Below are 18,904 nucleotides of genomic sequence, written 5' to 3' on the forward strand. Positions count from 1 at the left end.
GAGGAGGTTTCACTCCATCACCAGCTCAAAGCTGCATCTTATACACATGACACCTATTTCCAGCCTCTAGGAAAGAGCAGGAATGTTATCTAGCTGCTCTGTGGGTTTAGGGCTGGAAATGTTTGGGAGGTGTATAGTGCTTTCAATTTTTGCTGGACCTAACAGTGTTTGGAAGAGTTCCTCAGGACAATCTGCAAAACACAATGTGTTACAACAGCAACAAGCTCCTTAGTGCTTCTTCCATTTTATCTCTGGGATGCCAAATGTTCTGAAGCTGAGTAACACAGAGTCCCCAGGCAGGTGCAAAGGAGAGCCCTTTATTGCAAAAACCAGGCCTTTCTAAGCAGTTACCTGTAATCAGTTACATCCCATTTAAGCACAACAAATGTAATTCAACCAACCACCATAAACCACCATGTGAGCACGAGATAGTTCTATAACTTGTTTTTCTGCCTCTAATTCAGCTGAGTCACTTTCCCACAGCCCTTTGCTGCTTAGCTGAAGTGGCAGGCCTGAGCCATTAAGGGTAACAAGGCCTTATTTTATCAGCCTTTACCTATATGCAACAGCCAAAGCTCTGCTACTCTTGAGTCCCTTTAAAACAAACATATTGTGCATGTGGCAGCACTGACAGAAGCAGAGCACACAGCCTCGAGCTGCACCAAGGGAAACACAGGCTGGATATCAGGAAAAAGTTTTTCACAGAAAGAGTGATAAAGTTCTGGCATGGCTGCCCGGGGAGGTGGTGGAGTCACCATCCCTGGGTGTGTTTAACAAAGCCTGGATGTGGCACTGGGTGCCAGGGTTCAGCTGAGGGGTTGGGGCTGGGTTGGACTCGATGATCTTGAAGGTCTCTTCCAACCTAGTCATTCTATGATCCTTGGAAGTGAACTGCAAGGCACTCAGCCTGTTTGTGTCCTTGTTCCCCTCTCCCTGCCCAGACCCTGAACATCGTGACGCCGCGGGTGCGGCCGGAGGACTGCAGCATCGGGCTGCTGCCGCGCAACCACGACAAGAACCGCTGCATGGACGTGCTGCCCCTGGACCGCTGCCTGCCCTTCCTCATCTCCGTGGATGGGGAGTCCAGCAACTACATCAATGCTGCACTCATGGATGTAAGCACTGCTCTGGCACACCCAGCACGGCCTGCCATGGGTTTATTCCCTCTCATGATGCTTTTCTGGGAGAATGGATCTAAAAAAAATACTTACTTTGCTGCAGTGTCTGAGTCTGGTATCACCAAACCCGGCAAAGCACATGAATTTTCTCTTTGTCACCAAAATATGTCCTCTAGGGTATGATTATCCCAGGGAAGTGGTCACAGCACCAGCCTGACAGAGTTCAAGAGGCTTTCAGACAGCACTTTTGGGCACTCTTTGGGATAGCGCTGTGCAGAGCCAGGAGCTGGGCTCCATGATCCTTCAGGGTCCAGTCCAACCCAGCATATTCTGTTACATGCTGTTATTCTGTGATCACACGCCCCAGTGCTGCACCACATTGATAGAAAATTTTTAGCAAAGGCATCTCTCAGTGTGCAGTCTGAGGCTGGATCACAGAAAGGTAGATGCACGAAAAAGTGGGGGGACAGCTCTTCCCATACATTGGTTTTGTATCCATTGGGAAGAGAAATGTTTGCCAGGTCAGCTGTTTGAAAAGGATAATTTGCAGTGTGGAGTGAGTGATTGATATCATCTTATGCAGTTAAGAATGTGGGAGTGCAGGGATCAAATGTGCAAAATATATTCAGGCTAAAGGGTGTGAGTTGAGCTGATGTGACTCTGTCCAAAGGCGTTTTCCCTCGCTTTGTTTATAGCCTGGAATCTCACAGCACGGGTCATTTGTGGACGATGAATTATGTTGATGGCTTCTTTTTGCTGTGCTGCCTTTGTACACAGATGTCTTTAAAGCCACTAATTATTGCAGTTGGAGTATGGGTAAATATGATCCAGGGTGAAATGCCATCATTTTTTCCCTGGCAGCAGCAGGGTCTCTATTTTTTAATTTTGTCTGTTCTTCAGTCTTTGGGAAACAGCATTTAAGATATTCAGTGAAATGGTCACAGAATTTATTTTATATTTTTTCAGCAAGATTGTGATGTTTTCATTGCAAACATGCCTAAGGAAACTTGTGTTTTTAAAGTGTGTTTAGTGCTTTTGCACATCTGCAGAAGCCAAATCCAGTCTTTAGTTTCTTAGGGATTGGGAATGTTTGTACATTTCAGCCCTCGTTACCTCAAATCATTTTGCAAATATTTAGATCCCTCCCCGCAAAATTCCAGTGGATTAATTTTGTTTAGTACAAAGCAATTTTTCACCTGTCATTGAAATTCAGCTGCTATGATGTTCTCTGGCTCTCCTTTATTTTTCCATAAAGGATTCAGGAACTTTTGGGGACAGAAATCATCACAGGGGAACAGCCAGAATCCTACATTTTCATAGCTATTCTTGCTGAGGTGTGAAATATTGTACTGAGCAGGGACTCTTAGAGGACATCCTCCATCCATCCATTGCCCTGAAAGGAGCAAAATTGTCCCTCACCCTCCCCTAAAACAATGGAACATAATCTTTAAAAAATGAGACTTAAATCACATAATGAGTCAAGTCATGAAGAAGAGATGATAGATTTGTGTTTAATCCATGGGGTTTGGAGAAAAACATGAATTTATGAGTCCCTTACATCATCATTGCCCCATAATCCCACACATGTTCTCTTGCATGACTAATTCACACCTCTGTGTCACCTTCCCTTTGAAACAGGACCGTGAACCTGGTTCCTCACCTGGAGCAAGGAGCTGGGCAGGGTTTCTTTTTTTGGGGTTAAAAGCAAAGCCCACGAACACATATGACCTTCAGCTAAGAGTTTAGCTAGATTTGCTACTGGCACACCATGAAAAAAACCACAGCAGGAGCATTGTGACGTTTAATTAAGAGATAAACCTCAGTATTTTATTTGCCACTCTGCTGCCACCACTGGTCTGGTATTTCACAACTTTTGACCCATTCTGGTGTTTCTAGATGTGGAATGCAGGGTGGGGAAAAAGACAAAAGTCCATTCTAGATGAAAATTTCCCAAGAAATCAGTTTGTTTTCCTTCTCTGTACGTCATGTCCCATCACCCTCTTCACACGTGCACACTCAGAAACCCCTTTTTCCCAGCATTGCTTGCCCAGCACTTCCACCCACATCTGCCTCACATGGAGGAGAAAAGGCAAACCCCCACAATGTGCAGCTTCATACTTCAGGATTTTATGATTTCTTCACTTTAAATCCAAAATTTTATTCCGCTGGAGGGTTTTTGTGTGCTTTTTTGTTTTCTTTACCCCAGAATTAGTGTGCCTTTTGATTCAAGCCTGCTTCACAGATGTACAGCACAAAGGACTGTGCAGTTTCCAAGCTCATTTAAGCCTTGCCTGCCGTGGTTGGGAAGTGATAAAGTTTTGAGCTTGTTGCTTTTCATCCCAAACATTCATTAACTCAGCCCTGCAGAGGTTGGGAGCACAGCTCCACCCCTTCGTGCTTAGGGAGACTGAGGTCAGGGGGCCTTTTTGAGGTGAAAGAATAACATCAGAAATTAAATGCCAGTGTCACAGGCTCTGAATGCCGCCCCACGAGCTCATAAAGGATGGCTGGGATCCAAACGTGCCACCTCAGTCACACTGCACCCCCAGGCAGCCCCAGCAGACGGGGCTAATCCCTTCTCGAGTTCCTCGAGGCCACCGCAGCACAAAGGAGAACATTTGCTTCCAGCTGTTTGCCTTCCAATTATTAATATTACTGATAGTCATAGTAGTAGTAATAGTAGAATTAGCATTATTTGCTGAGTCTCAAAATATAAATAATTGATTTGGGTAATCTCTGCTCTTGTGACACTTCTTTAATGAAATGTCTTTATTGGGAGCAAAAGAATCCCATTACGAGGCGTTCATTCATTGCGGAGCGATAACAAGGAGCAGGAGATGTGATTTGTATAATCTGGTTAAATGGCTCAGACTGCCTCCCCACAGCCTCCTGGGTATAATATTCCTTTGAATAAAAGTTGATTGATTTTTTTTTATTTTTTTAACTAATCTTACTCTTTTGTTAGAGCCACAAGCAGCCTGCTGCCTTCATTGTCACCCAGCACCCCTTGCCCAACACCATCACAGACTTCTGGAGGCTGGTGTTTGATTACAACTGCTCCTCCGTGGTGATGCTCAATGAGATGGATGCAGCACAGGTGAGTGGCCCTTCATTCACTCCCTTCTCAAATCCAGGGGCTTTGCAGAGAGTCCCTGCTGCCATTTTATTCCCTGTGCCCTCCCACCCTGGTAAATAAATGAGGGGGAGCTGGAAAGTAATAGGTGATGTTTTGGGGTTCTAATGGAGAATAAGTCCATATGCCTGGCTCTTTGTAAGCTAATTCTTATTGCAGTTAACAGGGGTCATAGAAGGGTTTGGATGGGAAGGGACCTTAAAGACCATTTTACTTCTGCCGTGGGGAGGATCACCTTTCTCTAGCCCAGGTTGCTCCAAGCCCCATCCAACCTGGCCTGGGACACTTCCAGGGTGGGGCAGCCACAGCTTCTCTGGGAACCTATCCCAGAGCCTCACCATCCTCACAGGGAGGAATTTCTTCCTGATATCCCATCTAATCTGCCCTTCTTCAGCTTAATGCTATGCCTCTTTTTCCTATTACTCCACACCCTTCTGAAAAGTCCCCCTCCAGCCTTCCTGTAAGCCCCTTTTATGTACTGGAAAGTTGCTATAAAGTCTCCCCATTTATTATATAAAATACTTTGATATAAAATTATATAAAATATTGTTTAAAGTATCAAAAAGTCTTTATATAAATACTTTATATATTACAGAATTACTTCGTGTTTGCAGGCCAAAATTTCTCTCCCAATCCCACTTTCTCCCCTTTCATATTTTTGTCTGTGTTTGGTTTAGGAAAATGCTCCCTACCACAGCCCCAGGGTGCTTCATGTTTGCCTTTTTCACATGGCATTTCCAGAAGAATAAAACCAAGAGAGCTGAAATAATTTGAAGGATCTTTCCCTTGAGATTTCCAGTATGATTGTGTAATACTGAGAAATGTGCTTTGCATGGTTTGAGGATAATATAGTCCTTTTATCTCTTTTTCTTTTCCTTTTTAATTCCATGTCCAAGTTGGGTTTTGGCTACTGGACACAGCATTATTTTTAGCATTAGAGCTTGCCAGGGAGGAGCTTTTGCCATTCCTCCTGCCCTGGTGTCTCCAGCCACCTTGCTGATGTGTGGCAGAGGAGAACAGCTTTCAAAAGGTGTAATCATGCAATTTGTGTGGAGAGTACATTTGGCATGGTTAATTCACCCATTACAGCCCTTGTTCAATGAGAGGAGAGGAGCCCTCAACAGTTGGTACTTCATGGATTCGTTTTTCGTTTGTCTCATCCATTTGTCTAACCACACTTGCAGGCAGTGAATTGTTGGTCTCTTTTTTGGATGTTGCTGGAGAAGCCAATCACCCCAGTCCTTAAGGGGATGTCCCATCAGGGGAAACTCGGTGGGATTCCGTTGCAGCCCCAGGGACAGCTCTGTTCAGCAGTGGGCTCTCCTGGTGTCCTGCAGAGTCCCACCACTCTGTGAGGAACCAGAGGTTCTCTGTATCTTCTGTTTTCCTTGTCCATCTCCTTGATTCTGCATCTTGGCATTGAATCCAGAGACAAAATTCACTTTTTTCTCCCGACACTTCAAAGCAGAACCCATCTTTTTCTGGAAATGACACACTTTCTCACACTCGGTTCTGGGAAAACACAAACCTTCCAGCCCCAGCCAGCGTTACTCTTGTGACTATCTTTCTGCACAAAGCTTAGGGTTCTTTTCCGAGCAAAGTTTTGCTGCTGTGATGTGGTCTGTAGGCACAGAAAAGGGGATTTGGCAGTGCATGAAGTCACTTTGACAGTTTCTGTAGCACGGTGTCACCTCCCTCAAGAGTGCAGCCAATGCCAGAACACCCAGGTGGCACTGGAAGTTAAGGAGGATTTTGAAGTTTGCATTTTATGAGCTACCAGGACACCTTGAGACAGTTTGATATCACAGAATCATTTGGGGTGGAAAAGACCTCTAAGATGATTGAATCCAACTATTCCCACAGCACTGCCAAGGCCACCACTAACCCATGTCCCCAAGTGCCTCATCTACACGTCTTTTAAATCCCTCCAGGGATGGTGTGACTCCACCACTGCTCTGGGCAGCTGTTCCATTGCTTGACCACCCTTTCAGTGAAGGAATTTTCCCTAATATCCAATCTAAGCTTCCCCTGGCACAGTTTGAAGCTGTTTCCTCTCATCCTGTCCCTTGTTCCTTGGGAACAGAGCCTTTCCCCAACCTGGCTACACCCTCAGGGAGTTGTGCAGAGTGAGAGGGTTTCCCCCCTGAGCCTCCTCTTCTCCAGGCTGAGCCCCTTTCCAGCTCCCTCAGCTGCTCCTGGGGGCTCCAGACCCTCCCCCAGCTCTGCTGCCCTTCGGACCACACACAACCATTGTGCAACTGAGTGGCCCCAAGTCCATCAATCCAGATCTCTCTGCAGGTCCTTCCTACCCGCCAGCAGATCATCAGATCCATTGTAGAGAGGACTTTTATGGAAGAGAACTTGGCACTGTGCCTGCACTGTCCTTGCATCACAGTGTTGTCATTCCCTGTCTGTTCATCAGTGCCTGATCCCAGGCTGTGTCCTGATTTCAGGGAAAAGGCAGATAAACCCCTGTGGAGCTCAGAGCACACAGTAGGCAGTGCTCAGCAGTGTATACACCTGTGTGTTTGGAGAGGTGGCCATTCACAGACCTGCTCTGGGAAAAGCAAATTTTCCATCCTAAGGAAAGATTTCATCTTTTTTTTTGCTTCCCACTACACCTTGAGGTTGTTTTCTAGAGCTCCTGCTCGGCTCACATCTCCCTGCCTGAGGGACAGATGCTTTGAGAGGAGATCACTAGGCAGCTTGAAAGTCTGAAGGAAGAGTAAAGAAACCCTTCAAAGGACTTGCTTGTGTGGTCTTGGCTGGCTTGCTTAATCTTGAAAAACTAACAAGGGCAAAGATGCGTAAGATTGTGTGAATATCCCACCCAATTTGAATCCTATATGATCAAAGGAGGAACAGGAGTGCAGAATTAATGCAGCCACATGCACGCACTCTACGTTGTTGCTGGCAGTGATTGAACTTGAAAGGCTCAAGATCAAGTTCAAATGAGCATCTGGGGGTTTCAAAACTTGTACAAAATTACACTTGAAAATAGGAAGAAAAAAAAAGCCACAAAGAAATACAATCTTAGCAGAAACTGCTAATGAGATCTCATGCAAAATATTTTTGCGCCATGATCTATTTCCAGCTGGATTTAAAATCCTTAGATTGTAATTTGTGTGCACAGGTGTTTTTTTCCCTTTCAACTCAGTAATATCAGCACAAGAAAAAGACCCTCATCCTGCTTCACAAACTTCAGAGGTGCAGATGTGGTTCACCCTAAAACCAGAGCTGCTCTTGTTGCTCTCAGAACAAATTCACTCTCCTTCTCCTGCTCACTGGTAGAGCCAGAAAACTAAAAAGTTCATCTTACAGAAAAAAAGAAATTCCAGTTTGTTTGAATTAAGATTAATTTTCTTGGTGCCTGTACTGTTTCCTCATTTTTACCAGATCTCTGTGGTTCCTATTAAATTTTTCTACAGACACTAATCTTTCAGTGTTCCTGTTAAATCTCTTCCCTTACAGAAGCTTCATTTGTCAGCCACCTTCTCTTCACCTCTAGACCCAGAATCCAATCAGTTCCAAACTGTGTTCATACAAAAATAAAGAGGAAGAAAATTCCAGACCCTAAAATATATTTCTTTTTTTTCTTCATATTCAGGATATAAAATGTTTTACTAAGCTAGAATGAGATCTTGTCTGAACAAAGCCACAATACACAAATTGGTGATGGATTTTGAGCTGGTTATAGATCCAAAAGGAACGATTTGATATGGTAATAATTAAGATTTCTGTTTGGTTTTGTGTTTTCTCCTAGCTCTGCATGCAGTACTGGCCAGAGAAGACATCCTGTTGTTATGGCCCAATCCAGGTGGAGTTTGTTTCTGCAGACATTGATGAAGATATCATCAACCGGATATTCCGGATTTGCAACATGGCCAGGGTAAGAGAGGAGAAATACCACGTTCCCTGGTTATTTTCTAAAACACATTTTGGCTCGAGGAAGAGGCAGAGCCAAGACTTGTGATTTAGAAATGCAGAATCTCTCACCTAGGAATAAAATTCCACTGCAGCTACTTCCTTTAATTAACATTTAATCAGCCTGCATTGCTAAAGGACTCTTGGCTGAAGGCAGCAAGTGGATGATATGAGCTGAAAATCTGTATTTAAATGGTGAGCATTTTTCTGTGTATATTTGAGAACAATTCATCACTTAGTAGCCAATATAAAGCCATCAGTATTGCAGGAAATAAACTGGGATGGTGTCAGCAGCTCTCCATCTGTCAGCTCCCAGGCAGCATCTCTGAAGACAGATGCAATGTTTACTGGCTAGACTGGGATTCCCAACTGCCACTGCTTTCCCTATAAATAAGCAACTGCCATTTCTGTAAGCAGCTCTTTCTCTGTGTCCCTCAGCCCCAGGACAGCTGAAATGATAGAAACAAAGTTTATCTGCACACTGAGCCCTGGCAATCCGGCTTCAGGGCTGCAGGAAAGGGCTTCAGCAGAGGATTTTTCTCTCATTAGTCGTTTCCCAGATTGATTATGTTTCCTTTGTTGTTCCTCTTTCATTTTTTTCTTGTCAGAAATGGAAGCAGGCTCTGCAAATTATATTTCCATGCAGTGTAACCCATCGGTGTCTGCATGGTCAGAGCCTGTGCAGCCGTTCAGGTGTGGCACTGCAGAGGGAACCTTGTGGTCCAGCCAGAAACTGATAAACTGGTTGGATATCAGTCACCTTCCTGAGGGAGCCTGGGGGTGATAAGGCTCATCAGACCAAGGCTCTGTGGCTCTCAGATGGAGCTGGCCCGTGGATGCAGGGCTGGCAGGGTGGGTGCTGTGCGCTCACAGCTCTCTGCACTCACCCACGTCCAACACCACGGCCACTGCCAGCAAATTTGTGATGATCCTTTCCCTCCACAATCCCCAGAGAATTTCTGAGGGCTGCCTCTCCTTCTTATGGCACAGCACAGCCAACCAGCAAAGAGACATTTGACCTGCTTGTGCAGTTTGATGAAACTTTATTCTGGAAGCCAATCAAGGCTCCCGTGCACTTGGTCTCCGCTTGGCTGTGTAACAATTGTTATCCTGGTTAGAGAAAAGCCCTTGTTTCTGCACTCTACCCAGCGTGGAGAACACCAGCACTGCTGGTGCAGGTGCAGAGGGGAGGCTGCTGTGCAAGCAGTGCTGCCAGCCCTGCCCATGCCTGCGTGGCCCCGTGCAGCCCCTGAGCAGGCTCTGTGTTGCAGCCGCAGGACGGGTACCGCATCGTGCAGCACCTGCAGTACATCGGCTGGCCGGCCTACAGGGACACCCCTCCCTCCAAGCGCTCCCTCCTGAAGGTGGTCAGGAGGCTGGAGAAGTGGCAGGAGCAGTACGATGGCAGAGACGGGCGCACTGTGGTCCACTGCCTGTAAGTAGGACTGGGAAATGTCTGCGGCCTCACGTGTTGTGGTTGTGGCTCTGGAAATCTGGTGGTTTGCCAGGCTTCAGCTGGGGAAAGTGGAGTTAAAGTACAGTTATAATACACTTCAAGATGAATATTGTATTGCATTACAGTATCCTGGCCCAGGGATTTCACTGATTGCAGTGGGAGATAGCTCCAAGAGCCCTGGTACATTGTAGGTCTCATGTCTGGAGCGCAGACAGAGCTGAAGCAGCTCTGCCATGTACCCAGCCCTGAGCACAGAGCTGCTGTGAGCCCAGAGCAGGGATTTGCAGCACTGCAGTCCCTGAGCTCCCCTGTCCCTTACTCCAGGGGGACAGGGAGGCTCCCCTTATCCCTCAGTCCTTCCATTCCTGCCCCTGTTCTACAGGTCTCCACTTCCACAGACTCACAGAATGGTTTGGGTTGGAAGGGACCCCAAACACCACTCAGTTCTAGTGGACACCTTCCATTGTCCCAGTTTGGTCCAAGCCCTGTCCAGCCTGGCCTTGGACACTTCCAAGGATCCAGGGGCAGCCACAGCTTCTCTGGGGCCCCTGTGCCATGGCCTCCCTACCCTCACAGGGAGGAATCCCTTCCCAATATCCCTTCTATCCCTGCCCTCTGGCAGTGGGAAGCCATTCCCCCTCATCCTGTCACTCCATGCCTTTGTCCAAAGCCCCCCCCCAGCTCTCTTGGAGCCCCTTTAGGCACACAAACCCTTGAACATCAGCCCTTACATGAGAGACCTTCCATGTGGCAGGAATCTCTCCTTTGGAGAGCTGTCCATGAGGTGTGAGCTGTGTGTGCTCTCCTTCCCTCAGCCTCACCAGCCCCACTCTCCCCTCTTTTGTCCCTCTGCCAGGAACGGCGGCGGTCGCAGCGGCACCTTCTGTGCCATCTGCAGTGTGTGCGAGATGATCCAGCAGCAGAACATCATCGATGTGTTCCACATAGTGAAAACACTACGGAATAACAAATCCAACATGGTGGAGTCACTGGTAAGGCTTCTTTCTGCTCACTCCTCACCCCAGTGTGTGCAAGGGACTTCAGGATAGGTAGGAAAATGTCAAAATGGCTTAGTTCAGGATGAATCAAAATAATGGGGGCATGTAGACACCAGAGTTAAAACTGGTCCTGTTTTAGCATGTTCAGTGAATCTTCCTCCTGCTTCTTCTGAAGAGAGGGGATGCCCTGGCAGACTAATGGACACTGTGTCCCCTGCCCAGCTGCCTCAGGAGGACAAACCCCACAGAGCTGTCACCATAGCTGTGAGAAGAGTGGGATTTGTCCTCCTGTCCATGCAGGGATGTGTCCTCCTGTTCAGCCCAGTGCTGGGTGCTGTGACACATCTTGAAACCAGGAAGGGAGAGCAGTCCAGCCTCAGGCCTGGCTCCCTGCAGCCCAGGAGATTAAACTGTCCTGAATTCAGTCATCTCCATCCATCACTCTGAGTTCATGCCTCAGAAGCAACACGTGCAATGAGGGCTGGAGGCAAATAATGAATGGTCCAGACTGGGGCTGTCTCTTCGAGTGCTTTTCTCTTCCACTGACAACACCATCTCCCAGCCACGCTTGCTCAGGATCACTCAGAAACACAACCAGTGTTTGCCTGCTCCTGCCAAAGGGCATAAGAAAGAGGGAGGAGGTATTTTTCTTGTAGAATGAGGCTCTGAGGAATTTTCCCACATCCTAATGCCATTCCTTTGTGTCCTCTCTTTCAGGAACAGTATAAATTTGTATACGAGGTTGCACTGGAATACTTGAGTTCCTTTTAGCCCAGCCAAGGGAGGGGACCCCACGATGTGCCAGACCCCAAACTCTGGTGGATGCTTCTCCCCCGTCCCACACTGGAAGGCAGTAACAAGTGTGGGAAGGAAAACTTCTCCTTCCTTCTCAGCAAGAGACTGAGGTTGCAGAGACCTCGCTGGAAGGAGGAGGCGATGCCTGTGTGTGCTGCTGCCTGCTTTCTATGGGAACATCTACTGCTTCTTAAATAACTTACTGTAAAAATTAGCAACATGGGAGACAGGCTGAAAGACTGGACTTTCTAATCCCCTCTGACTTCTCTCCTCTGTTGGATTGTGTTTTTGTTCTGCTTGCTGCAGAGTGGGGAAGGATTGAAACCCTTAGGAAATTCTCTTTTAAATGTCTCCTTTTTAATTTATAATTTTGTTCTCAAATCCCAACCTTTTAATTTTTTAATTTCATGCAGCAGTCATTTGGGAAAAATGAGATAGCCATAGGGGATACATGAAATGTTTCATTACAATTTGTCTACCTTATCTGTTTCCTTTTATTTGTTTTTCCTAATGAAAAGGCCAACACACACACACACACACAAAAAAAAAAGGCTATGCTGGAATTCTCTTCTCAAATGTAGTCCCTTTAAGCATGAAAATAGATGGTGGAGATGAGAAGCTGTTCATGGATCCACTGCCTCCACAGAAATATTTCCTCCCAGTTTCTGCTCAACTTCAGGGCTGTGCATGACCCAGTTCCATCCCTCTGGTCTGTGTCCTTTCGCTGCTGGTGAAGCTGTTGAGGCGTTTCCCAGCCACTTGAACCTGAAGGTCAAATATTTGCATCCAACAAATGGCATTTGTCTGGCAACTTTGGTGACTTGGTTACCACATTTCCCAAGTATTAGCTGGGGTGCAGTGTGTCTGACAAACAGGGTATGGAGTAGGTATTATTATTGCTCATATACTATGTATGACTATCTTTTATTTATTATTTGTATTGCTGTAGAACTTAGGACCCCTAGTCACGCCAGGACCCTGCTGAACTAGGCACTGTGCAGGCAGACAGCAAAGAAAGTTCCTGCTCAAGAGTTCAAAAGTCTGAAGGTTCTTAAAATTGGGTTTGGGCAAGATTTCCTCACTATTTCCAGGCCCTACAAGCTTCAAAATTGTAACCCATTGGAGCTGTAGGAAAGGTGATGTACATACACAGAAACCTATTCTGACACCTGTAAAGAGAAGCATTAGCCCAGCACAGCAACTTCCCCTTTTAAGCAAAACAGCTTTTGTTTTATTCTGCAAAAATGCCTGTGTGAGTCTCCTTCTCTGAAACAAATGCCAGATGTGCTTTGCCACGGTTGTGGACCTCATTCTGACTTCTTAGCAGCTAAGAAATTGCTTTTCTGAAAAAGTATGTTTAAGCAGTTAATCACTGAGGACTGCAGGGTAATCTTGGGGAAAAATAATTGAATGAGCAAGACTTTACAATAATTAGTATTTCAATTTAGCCATTCCTTTATCTTGAGGTTGCTCTGTGTGTAAAACGGATCCTGGGGTGTAGGGTTCTTTAAATTCAGACTTGCTAAAAGATAGACTGAAGGTAAGAGTTGAAGGAAACACCAATTTTCTTATCACCCTGTAGTTTTCCACCCTCAGGTAAATACTCAGAGGCTGCTGGGAGCTCTGTCTGCCCGTGCCTGGCACAGAGCATGCCAGAAGTTCAAAATGTTTTGCTAATTCTGTCTGTGAATTCAAAAGGCACCTCTGCTTCACGGCCATCCTTTCTTCAGTAGTCACACCCTCACCTTGACCTGGAGGGATGGAAATGAAATCTGGTAAAAGCAGCTCTCAACTCAGCCACACCAGTACCCAACCAAACCATTGTCACCCACCAGGACCTGCACCAGCCTAGGGAAGGATGCTTGGAGTTTCATTTATACCCCTCTTGACAAGCAAAGGATGCTGAGCCACCCGGGGTTCCTCTAAGGAGCTTTGGATTCTTGGCTTTAATATCATGAAGGTCTTAGCTGGTCACGAACCACCTTCTCACAGGAGCCTCTCTGCTGTTTGTGGTTGGTCCTTTCTGTTGCCTGCAAAAAAATCAGGAAATCAACTTTAGTTCCAGCTGGGGCTGTCAAGGGACTGGTCTAAATTTTTTTTTTCTTTATGCAACAACACAATTCAGCAGGAAAAATGACTAGAAGGCAAAGTGAAACTATGAGATAAAAGTGAGAGGAAAAGTATAATATTGGGTGCTTTGATTACAGGTGGCTGGGTGGAACAGTGTAGGTCAGGTGTTGGGAGAGAAAAAAGAAGAGGGAATTCTAATCCCAGGATGGGATTTTTCAACAACTGCCTAGGTATGAAGAAACTACAAGTCAGCAAAGTGTTTTTGACTCTGCTGACTCCAGAAAGCCAAAGGGAACCACTCCCTGTGGATACTACAGAAATATTAATTAGAAATTAGCATTCTGTTAATTTTACATAGAAAGTAGCACAGTGACAGGTCTCCCTCGTGACTTAGGGGAGTGAAGGCAGCACCGAGGGTGACAGCTGGGATAAGGGAACAGGGAGGTAAAGAAATGCCAGTGTATCACTGAGGTGTGAAGTGTAGGAGGTAATTTAGGCTTAACTTCAAAGGACGTGGATTGAAATGCCAGAGTTAAGCCCATAGGAGGGGTGTGTGAGTGAGGGGAAGGACGTGTGGGATGAGCAGAGCAGAGCAGCACTGGCAGTGCCATGTGTTAGGGTCTGGAGGTAGGTTTGGATGTGTTTTATGGTATGAAAAACACTGCTAAAAGGTCAGGTACCTGTATCAGCTGGCCCGCAACAACTCGCTGTGTGCTCAGCCCTCTGCACAAGCCAAGTGATGTTGGCACAAACTGCAGGGAAAGATATTTAAGCTAAATTTTACGTTTTATAGGAGCTCAATGCAAATGTTGGTTCCCACAGCCCAACTGTTAGTCACAGCTTATTATGTGGCCACTCAACCGTGTGTCTGAACTTCCTAATGTCCAGCCTAAAACCCATATGGAAAGATGCTCAGCAGACACTGCAGATTGTGTTGCCAAATTGTTACAAATTCCTGCAGTTACAGCGCTTTTGGGGGACTGACCCAGCTCCAGTCTGTGTTGGCTCAGGGATCTTCATGCTGTTCCTCCCTGCACAGTGCATATATGCCAAGTGTGAATTAATGATGAAGGGAATTGTGTGGAAAAGCTCACTTTAAATCACTTTATTACCTTGAGGTTGTTTAAACCCTAGAGAAGTAGGTAATGTGAAACCCTAGAGAACAGCCCATAGTGAAGTAGGTAATGTGTTTGAAGCAAGATTATGGGTGATGGGTTTGTTTTCATGGGGAAAGAAAGAAATTATGAGATGAGATAAAGGAGGTTTTCTTACTCCTGGAAGGATTAATAGTCAGTGTGAGCTTTTCAGCCTAAGCATCCCCTGCTGTGGATGAAAAGTGATAATGTGCAGTAAAAAAAGGTGAATTCCTCAGTGACTGAATCTTAGGCTGGAAAAAGTATCATATTGACAATATTTGAATGGACATAATGAAGATGAACTTATTCCCATGGAGACATCCTTCAGAGGTGAGGGGAATTGTTTGTGATAGCACAGAGCTGGTGTAAAGTTTGGTCTGGAATACAAGGAAGTAGAAACAGGTGATTTGGGGTCACTATCTCATACAGGGGGTAACCAACACCTTAAGTTATTATTGGTGTAACTGCAGCAATGAATTCCACTGGTTAGCAGTAGTTTCTAGCCTTTTTTTCTGGAGCTGTAAACTCCCTGGGGAAAAAAAAAAAGTCCAGTACCCATATGGACCCCACAGTAGTAAATTCAAGCCTGTGGATGCTGGAGTGGCTTTTCTAAATACTTTCCACAGGCCCTTTAGCAGCAGTTTGTGGGATATCCCTTGGGAATCTCAGGCCAGGGATTTCTGGTCACTGCTCTTGGTGTGCTGTAGAGTCAGAGGAAGGAGAGAGGCTCCTGCAGCAGGTGGTTCAGGAGGCAGTTAAACCAGTTTCCATCTGGAAGAGAAGGAAAGGAGAAGAAATCTCCTTTGGGAGAAACAAAACATTGGAGGAGAAAGCAAATGAAACAGATCCTGAAACAGGTAGGAAATTTGCACCTTGCTCTCGCTCTCATTCTTGCACAGCTGCTCTCATCTCACTCTCCTGAGTTCCTGCCAAGATCATAAAAAACACGTAATGTCACATTCCCTGCTGTGGAGATGGAGCACTCGGAGTGTGACAGAGGGAATAAATCCTGAGGGACAAAGATAAAAGAAGATTTGCTCAAGAGAGGAATCTTCAAATATGAGGTGCTTCTATCTGTCACACTTGCAAAACTTTTGGTAAAATCACAGAGCAGTGCACAGTCCTGGCATGGTCCTGGATGGGCAATGTGGTGGAAAAGTTCCCCTTGGAAAACTTCATTGTCCTGTAATAAATGTGAACAATCAACTCCACGACGTTGGCAGCACCGTTAATTTTTGTGATCACTCCAGCCAGTGAAAGGGGCATCTCAAGACCTTGGTGTGAAACTGCTGCATTTTCATTTGAGAATCCTTTAATTTGTCTTAAGTGTACAAAAGACAGTCAACCCCTTTTTTTTTTTAGGAAAATAAAGGGGCCATGTGGCAAAAGTGGCAGCATTTATTCAGCATAACCACTGCCATTGGGTCAAAAATTCCATATTCCTGCTGTGTGAGGGCAGAACAAAGCACTGCAGCTGCCCTGCCCAGACAGAGGAACACGAGGAGCCAGCTAAGTCAGAGAGACAGATGTGAGCAGTGAGGATTCTGTTAACCCTCCTGTGCTCCTGCTTATTTAGACTGCAGTCTTCTATAGCCATACATGCATAATATACAATTTCAATGCAAGTGCTCTTTCTTTCCCTGTTCCCAAAAATACCTCCAGCTCTTTTTCCTCGAGGGTGAGCCAACAGCACAGCGAGCAAAGCCCAATTTCTGCCGATTTGGCAAGGACCACAAGGAAAATCCATCATGTATTATCTGTTCATTGACTTGGAAAAGGTATCAATCATCTCCCTCATATGCATACTTGAAGAATGTACAATTTGCTCAAACTGTCAAGCAGAATCATACATTTTCATATACCACCAAATCCTGGTAATACAGAGTGGGATGGAAAGAAAAAAAAGAAGAGGCAAAAACTTGCTGACTTCCAGTGACCTCTAGTCTATAACCATTAACTGCTGTGTTAAAATATTTTAAAAGATTCCCTTGTGAAAAAAAAAAATAAACTATGCTCAGAATATCCTACAGTTTAAAGTTGGACTAGCAGAATGTGAAAACCTGGCAGCTTTTCCAGTTTGTAAAAACATGAGGGATCTAAATCAGTCTTTCCATCCTCATCCCAGTTCATGCAGCAGATTTTCCACCACTATTCTGTTTTCAACCTGAGCCTTAAAAGACAAACTAATGCAGCAGACTGAATGCCAGATGCTGGTGTTCCCATAGTGTTTCCTGGCAGGAAAAAAAAAAAAGGTGAAAAGGGAAAAGAACAAGCTAAAATGTTTTTTCTTGAAATTCAGTTCATGGAGCTGTTTCTGAGCAGTATAAACATGAGCCAGTCCATGGCACTCTGGAGGTTCAGGGTGAGGATGCTGTTGATGTCCCTTAGGGACCAATCCTGATATTTCATATAAAGGTACCCAAGAGCTAAGTGGTTCCTTTAGTGGAGGCAATTGTCACAGAAGGAGTGTTTCAGAGGAGATCTGTTACCATGAAATGCCACTCTTTGGGACTCCCTGTGAGACACCTCAAGTGTGTTGCACTGTGGAGATGGATTTCCTTGTGTGAGTACATCATCTTTCAGTGAGGAAATCCCCAGGAACTCTTATTTGTGTGAAATAATGGAAAGGAGTGTGTTTTGGGGGATGGAAGAGGAAGTGGGGCCAGCACTTTATGAGCTTTCATGAATTTAGGTACACTGAGACTCCCCAGGACAAACACTGCTCAGTTTTTCATATTGCTGACAGTCACTTCATGTGCTGGACTTCCATGTACATGGAGCAGAACTGGAATTACCCCCTCATTGCCCTTCTAGCCCTTTCTTGCGTTGCCAGCATTTAAACACTGTACTTCTACGCCAAAAGTTTGAGCTGCATCCTTAACACACCCCTTAACCCACCCCGACTAACCGCAGCGACAAAATTCACTCCCACCCTGATTCAATCTCCTCCCTCCCCACACCGACCCTGTGGGCACCCAAATGTGCCAGCATTGCTTCTTGCCAGCCTCGTCACCTCTTCAGAGGGCGGTGCTGTGGCTGCCTCTGGCTGAGCAGTGTGCCATCCCAGCTCCCTGGATGTGTTTTTGGGCAGGGAGGAGAGCTGCATGAGAGGAGTCTCTGCTGATGCGGTGCCGCCCCCTCTCCTCCCCCTCGGCCTTTATGGATTACTGGTGAAACTCACTTGTACAGTTTGGATGTTTGATAGATAAAGCACGTATGAAAAAAAAAAAAAGGAAAAAATATAAATACAAAACTCTCAACACTGTGCATTCAGTGTCTTTTCTTTCTAGCTTAAAAGAAGGAAGGTAAATAATGTCAAGTCAATGAATATCAGATATATTTTTTGACTGTACATTACAGTGAAGTGTAATCTTTTTTTTACAACTGCGAGTCCATCTTATTTATTCTTGTAAATGTTCCCAGACAATGTTTGTAATATGGGCTGTGTTGCAAATCCATAAAATAAATCTGTGATCTGAGATTAATGTTTTACTAAGAGACTCTTGTACTTGTGCCTTTTCTTTGGACTTAGAGGAGGCAAGGCATTGTGAGCAGCACTGCTGGAAATGATGGGGTGATTGCATGACAAAAAATAAGACCAGCATCTTGTCACAGTGATGGGCTTTGCATCATGGTTGTCATTCAGGAGATGAGAAGCAGAAAAGAGAATTCAGCAGGCACTTCAGCCTAGCTGCAGATTTTGTGTCAGTCCTCTCAGAAAGCCTGTGGATGTGAGCTAAGTAGTTTTGCAAATTACAGTCTTAGCAGCATGGGTTAGAGCAAAGCATATTTTTGCAACTTTTTCTCTCTAACAGGTATTACTATATTGTTTCCTTGGTACTCAGTGCTGAATGACAATTGCTGATAGATTCCTGAGATTTTTCTGGTAGTTTCTTTAGATGGACTGTGCTGGTTCAGCTGGGTTGGAGTTAATTCCCTTCTCAGAGGCTGGTTTGGGGCTGGGGTTTGGATTTGTGCTGAACACAGGGTTGATAATACAGATATTTTTGTTATTGCTGAGCAGGGATTGCACAGAGCCAAAGGCTTTCCTCGTACAGCCATCTGGAGAGGGGCTGGGGGTGTGTTGGAGGCTGGGAGGAGGCACAGTCAGGACAGGTGACCCAAACTGACCAAAAGCAAGTCCCAGACCATGTGACATCATGCATAAAGTGGGGGAGGAAGAAAGAAAAGGGGAACATTTGGAGAGATGGTGTTTTTCCTCCCAAGTAACCCATTAGTGTGATGGGGCCCTGCTCTCCTGAGGATGGTTGAAC

The 18,904-nt window shown here is 45.5% G+C and overlaps 1 protein-coding gene across 10 annotated transcripts in view; it reads left to right on the forward strand.

The window, feature by feature from the left end:
- Positions 1-18,128, forward strand: part of PTPRT (protein tyrosine phosphatase receptor type T) — a 450,746-nt gene extending 432,618 nt beyond the window's left edge. For all 10 annotated transcript variants that reach the window (XM_038158539.1, XM_038158540.1, XM_038158545.1 and 7 more), the window contains 6 exons: positions 942-1,115; positions 4,084-4,215; positions 8,015-8,140; positions 9,447-9,610; positions 10,488-10,623; positions 11,347-18,128. In XM_038158539.1, the coding sequence (XP_038014467.1) occupies positions 942-1,115; positions 4,084-4,215; positions 8,015-8,140; positions 9,447-9,610; positions 10,488-10,623; positions 11,347-11,400 (786 nt within the window). In that variant the 3' untranslated portion in view covers positions 11,401-18,128. The remainder of the gene's footprint in view (positions 1-941; positions 1,116-4,083; positions 4,216-8,014; positions 8,141-9,446; positions 9,611-10,487; positions 10,624-11,346) is intronic.
- Positions 18,129-18,904: the final 776 nt, after the last annotated feature.

The sequence above is a fragment of the Motacilla alba genome, chromosome 20, assembly GCF_015832195.1.
Source record: "Motacilla alba alba isolate MOTALB_02 chromosome 20, Motacilla_alba_V1.0_pri, whole genome shotgun sequence".
Classification (NCBI taxonomy): Eukaryota; Metazoa; Chordata; class Aves; order Passeriformes; family Motacillidae; genus Motacilla; species Motacilla alba.